The sequence below is a fragment of the Monopterus albus genome, unplaced genomic scaffold, assembly GCF_001952655.1.
Source record: "Monopterus albus unplaced genomic scaffold, M_albus_1.0 scaffold3.1, whole genome shotgun sequence".
NCBI classification, from domain to species: domain Eukaryota; kingdom Metazoa; phylum Chordata; class Actinopteri; order Synbranchiformes; family Synbranchidae; genus Monopterus; species Monopterus albus.
In genome coordinates this window covers 10708103-10713019 of record NW_018127883.1, presented here as the reverse complement: position 1 = coordinate 10713019, position 4917 = coordinate 10708103, and the positions used below count along the sequence as shown (strand labels likewise).

The following is a 4917-nucleotide window of genomic DNA, read 5'->3' as shown; positions in this document are numbered from 1 at the left end:
TGAAAAGTAAAACAAAGAAAATTAAATAAAAATGGCTTCTTAATTCTGAAATTGAACCTTAGGATCTTGACTTTGGATTGCAACATATGAATGTTTGATTTTTAGAGAATTTAGTCTCAAAATACTGACTTTTAAGTTTAGAAAATCGACATATTAAATATGACTTGAAAATAAGGTTTATTTGTTCACATAATGTTTATTGTGCCATTTGGTCTGTGTTCAGCTCAGACCCAGGAGGGCATGGTGGAGCTGAGGGTCATCCGCTTTTCCAAATTGTTCCAGCACAAACTGCTGTGTGGAAACGCCGAGCTGCTGTGGAAGAGCGAGATGCTGGAGGGTGCATTGGAGGTACATGTGTTCTCAGGACATTGCCCACAATTTAACACACCAGAAGAAACCCAGTGATGAGGAGAGATGCAGCAGAGATAGTGTAGATTAACCTAAGAGGGGATGTAGTTAGAGGGTAAAACTGTACACTGTAAGTAGTAGAATTCCTACTACTGTAATATTTCTGAAACAACTTTTTTTTTGCACACTGGCTTTTCTTGTCTTTGCATGGTGCAGCCCTACAATCTCCACTCTGCCATCAGATGATTCTGTTTTTACATATCATGGATGGGGGTTAGCGTAATATTGTGCAGATCTTGCGAGTTGTAATGTAAAAGAGTCTTCACTGAATGCTGTTTTTGGTGTAGTGGACAAAATAACTGCATTTCCTCTGAAACTGAGCTGGGTCACATCTGATGAATTTTCTTTCACATCCATAGAACTGCTGCATAATGACACTGACTCTACAGGATGAGTGTCAAAAACCATTCTGGTGCATCAGCACACCGATTGCCATCAAGAAAGTGAAGTCAAAGGCTTCTGACTACAGCGAGAGTCACTTTCAGATGATTTACTGGGACTCAGATGGCAAGGTAAAGGTGACTCTGGTTTGGTTGGAGGAACAGAAGAGGCTGATGGTCATCTCCCTCACAGTCTACATTTCAGTGGTAAAAATCAACAAGCGTTTTAGCACGCTATACGGAACCTCAGCTTAACCATTAAAGGATAGGGACTGGTGATTTTTTTTTTTTTTTTTTTTTTTTGTTTTTTTTTTCCACAAATCCCATACAGAGACTACAAATATTTGCCACAATGTTTATGTATCCAGAACCTGGTCTAGTTTATTTGCCTGTGCTGTACCTGAGACATACTTCGTGCACTTCACGATAAGGAAACCTGCAACTCAGAAAGTTGCTCATTTAACCTAAAGTCCAATAATTAAATAAGCTAACAGAGAATCTGGATTCATAGACGTTATGGTGACTACACAATTTGTTGCTGACTTTAGTCTTTGTATGGGGTTTGTGGAAAATAGCAGATGTAGACTATACCTGATTTAACTTCGATAGTAAGTTTAAAGTATTTTTGTATTTGACTAAATGTTTTCAATAAACACTTTTTGCTTAAAGCTGAAGCACAAGGCAGAATTTTATGTAAATGTTTTTGTCATGGATTATTATTTAGAAATAACATTTAGGACTAATGAAAATAGTGGTTAGCGCTTTCCTCAAGCAAGAACATTCCGGGTTTGAGCCTCGGCCAACCCGGTGCCATTCTTCTGTTCTCCCTGTGCCTGCGTGGGTTCTCTCCAGGTACTCTGGCTTCCTCCCACAGTCCAGTGACATGCACCTTAGGTTGATTGGCGACTCTAAATTGCCTGTAGGAGTGAGAGTGGGTGTGTTTTTTGTCTGCGAGGGTCACCCCTGTGATAGACTGGTGACCTGTCCGTGGTGTACCCCGCCTCTCGCCTAATGTCAGCTGGTATTGACTCCAGAACCACAACCCTGTTAAGGATAGGCAGTATAGATAATGGATGGCTGGACTAACGAAAACAAACATCCACCACCCAGTGTGAAAACAGAGAAGAAAAAGATAAATTCAAGTCATATATTTATACATTTATACAAACAGTCACTGTCTACCACATAGTCCAGACTCTCCAAAGGTGTTCATTGTTCATCTGAGGTCTGATGACTGCCAGGTCATAATATATGATATAATATATATCATTTTCATACACAGACCATTAGGGATAGTGGCACTGTCATCCTGGAAGAGACCACTCCCATCAGGATAGAAATGGTTCATCATGAATGAACTTGATGCAGAGAATATACATTTGTTTTCATGTTTTTCTCATTTTCTTTCCAGTTAGAATTAGCACAACCACCATCATGTTTGCCAACCGCTATGACATCAAAAAGAAGCAGTTCTCTGAGTCACCCCTTGGGGGCGATAGTGCTCAATTTGGCTGCAGCTGTTTGTTATTTAAAGAGAAGAAGCAACATACGGAAGATCTGTCTTGCAGGGCTAACAGTTGTATCCATTCAGAGCATCCAAGAAAACAAATCTGTTAGTCTTTTTATAGTTACAATAAAATGCTGACATTTAATGTTGAGAATGTGTAGCCTCGGATAGTCGCGCAACAAACAGCGAGCAGATGGAGTGATGGAGACGGCGCCTTTCGGTTCATTCTGTCGGTGTAGAGTCCTCTGATGCACCATGATCCCCGTCTCTCTGCTGGTGTGCGTGATGGCAGGATGGTGTGCCATCTATTTGGCTGACACATTGCTGAGGGTGATTATATGTTCTTGTTTTTCGTGTTTAATAAACAGTAAGCTAACCTACAGGGAGAATTTAATGTTAGACGAGATAGCGAGGTCATTAGCTGACAGCTGTGTTAGAAGAGCTAACTCGGCCACCACAAGGCATGTTTTGTATTGATTGTTGGGAAAATGGCCGTTTGATTATGGTACCAAAAACATGAACTAAAGTAGATGCAACATTAGTTAAAGGAGGTGGAGGGAAAATAGTCGCAGACTCTCGATTCAGGTAAAGATAGAGAGATTGAAGCTCACTTAGCAAATTTGTGATTTCCGGTATTATGGATAATACTGACTTTAGTCATAAAGTTACAGTCAAGTGGTAACTGTCCAAGATATCAGAATCAGAACAAAGAAATGATTGATTTTGGCCCTCGCTGTGCCTTACACTGGGATTGATGTATGACTAGTATGAGGAATAATTATAGTTTGTATTAACCTAGATTTATAAGCCTAACCGTGGTTGGATGCTGAAAACTAGCTTCAGCTAGAAACCTTATACACATTTTGCTTTGCTATGCAACAGTGTTTCTGTGTATTTCCCAGTTAATAAACACACATACACATATATACAGTATGTCTCTGTTCCACAGTCATCAATAACACACCGGATCGGCTACGAGACATGGCTGGCGAGTCGAGGGCTGATGCTGTCTCCTTTCCATGTGAGATGGCAGACCACCATGTTCAACAGGCTTTTTTCATACTGTGCCCGCATCAACCCTCGAGCTCTTTATCTGTGGTAAGAATATCTGTAATAGACTACTGCATTTATGTACATTTCTGTTTTTAGCTGTTAAGTTCTTGCTTTTCCACTTGCTCAACTTAACCTAAATCATTATGAATGCTCCAGAATAATCCTAATACATTTTTTTGGTAACTATATACTTTTAGAGAGAGTATTGGAACTGAGAACAAAGTGAAACAGATGTGACAGGAGAAGTCAAGCCCTAGGCTCTGATGGTGTTTAGCGTTGAATTAAGAAAAAAATATACACAAATGGGTAAAATAAAAATATAACTAAACTCAAACTGAAGGAAATAAAAGACAAAATAAATAGCATGTAATCTTTAACTGGTAGTATGTGACCAGTAACTGACCTGTAATAAGATTAGCTATAAATTGTTTTAAATGAATAAGACTTTCTGTGTTAAACCTTGTTATTCCTGTCTTCTTTAAGTCCACTTTAGAGTTGGTTTTCTGGCGTGCCTTCTGCTATTCTGCTGTGCCTATTGATGACACTAATCTTCACTCCATGTGCTCAGTGCAAATATTATAACATGCAGACACATTGTATTGAGTGTCTTAGAACACAATCTGAATACTTTAGAGCTCTTTCTTTCACTTCTTGATTAAGTGGCCATACAGGAGAAGAGGGGATGGCTATCTTGCTGCTTGCAGTTTTAGAATGCTGTCGTGCAGATGTGTCTCTATTGTTGGTCAGTACTCCAAGAGCTCCTTGAAGATCCTGTTGGCTCTATTGGGCTGTCTGCTCAGGAACTTCATTGGGGTTTCCCCTACTGCTGTATAGAAGACATGTCAGTTTCCTGTGGCCAGATTAGCAGATACTGGGCTCCTGGGCACAAAAAGCCCCCTGCACAGAGCAAGACCCCAGACTGAAAGAGCTTTGACTCCCTTTTTAGTCATTTTGGACCTTTTGTGGCAATTTTACACCTATATTTTGTTGTTGTTTTTTTGTTTGTTTTTATGGTCATTTTGCATCTCATTTTAATTTTATCTGTGTTTAGTTGTGGCCGCTTGTTTTTTAATAGGTATTTTGCTTTTATTGCTTTGCTTTTGTCTGTGTGATTATTTCTGTGTGGTTGTTTTGCATGTCCTTGTGCTCATTTTGCATCTGATTATTTTTGTTAGGCTTTCCAATAAGAAATGTTGTCCCTTCATACACAGGCCTGTGCCTGGTACCCTTCAGTAATCTGTCCGTTCAGTTTTCCAGTCATGAAACTGAAGCACTTCCAAATATTACTCTGGGTTTCTTCCCATTTAGTTGTAAAGCTGCTAAAAACATATGTCTACTGAATGCCAGTCAGTATAATGTTTTAAGTGCCACTGCAATAAGATTTTGTGCCCCTGTTCTTATAACTTGGTGGACAAATGAACCACTCTGCCAAAATCTTGACATGTCTTTTAGCCTTTACAATGTAGCTTTCTATCAGTCACAGTTCTTCTTTTCTGCACTTGCATGCCAGCTTGTATTTTTTCAGACAGATGATTCACATTATATAGTCAAAGTACAGCCACATTTAAC

The 4917-nt window shown here is 39.4% G+C and overlaps 2 protein-coding genes across 2 annotated transcripts in view; both read left to right on the top strand.

The window, feature by feature from the left end:
* LOC109960926 (F-box only protein 15-like) overlaps positions 1-1486 on the top strand; it is a 7652-nt gene extending 6166 nt beyond the window's left edge. Inside the window, exons 9-10 of the mRNA XM_020601411.1 lie at positions 224-348; positions 768-1486. Coding sequence (XP_020457067.1) covers positions 224-348; positions 768-1043 — 401 coding nt within the window. The 3' untranslated portion in view covers positions 1044-1486. The remainder of the gene's footprint in view (positions 1-223; positions 349-767) is intronic.
* An 803-nt stretch (positions 1487-2289) lies between these two features.
* Positions 2290-4917, top strand: part of mbtps2 (membrane-bound transcription factor peptidase, site 2) — an 11808-nt gene continuing 9180 nt past the window's right edge. Inside the window, exons 1-4 of the mRNA XM_020602497.1 lie at positions 2290-2625; positions 3245-3390; positions 3844-3856; positions 4028-4061. Of these exons, the coding sequence (XP_020458153.1) occupies positions 2551-2625; positions 3245-3390; positions 3844-3856; positions 4028-4061 (268 nt within the window). The 5' untranslated portion in view covers positions 2290-2550. The remainder of the gene's footprint in view (positions 2626-3244; positions 3391-3843; positions 3857-4027; positions 4062-4917) is intronic.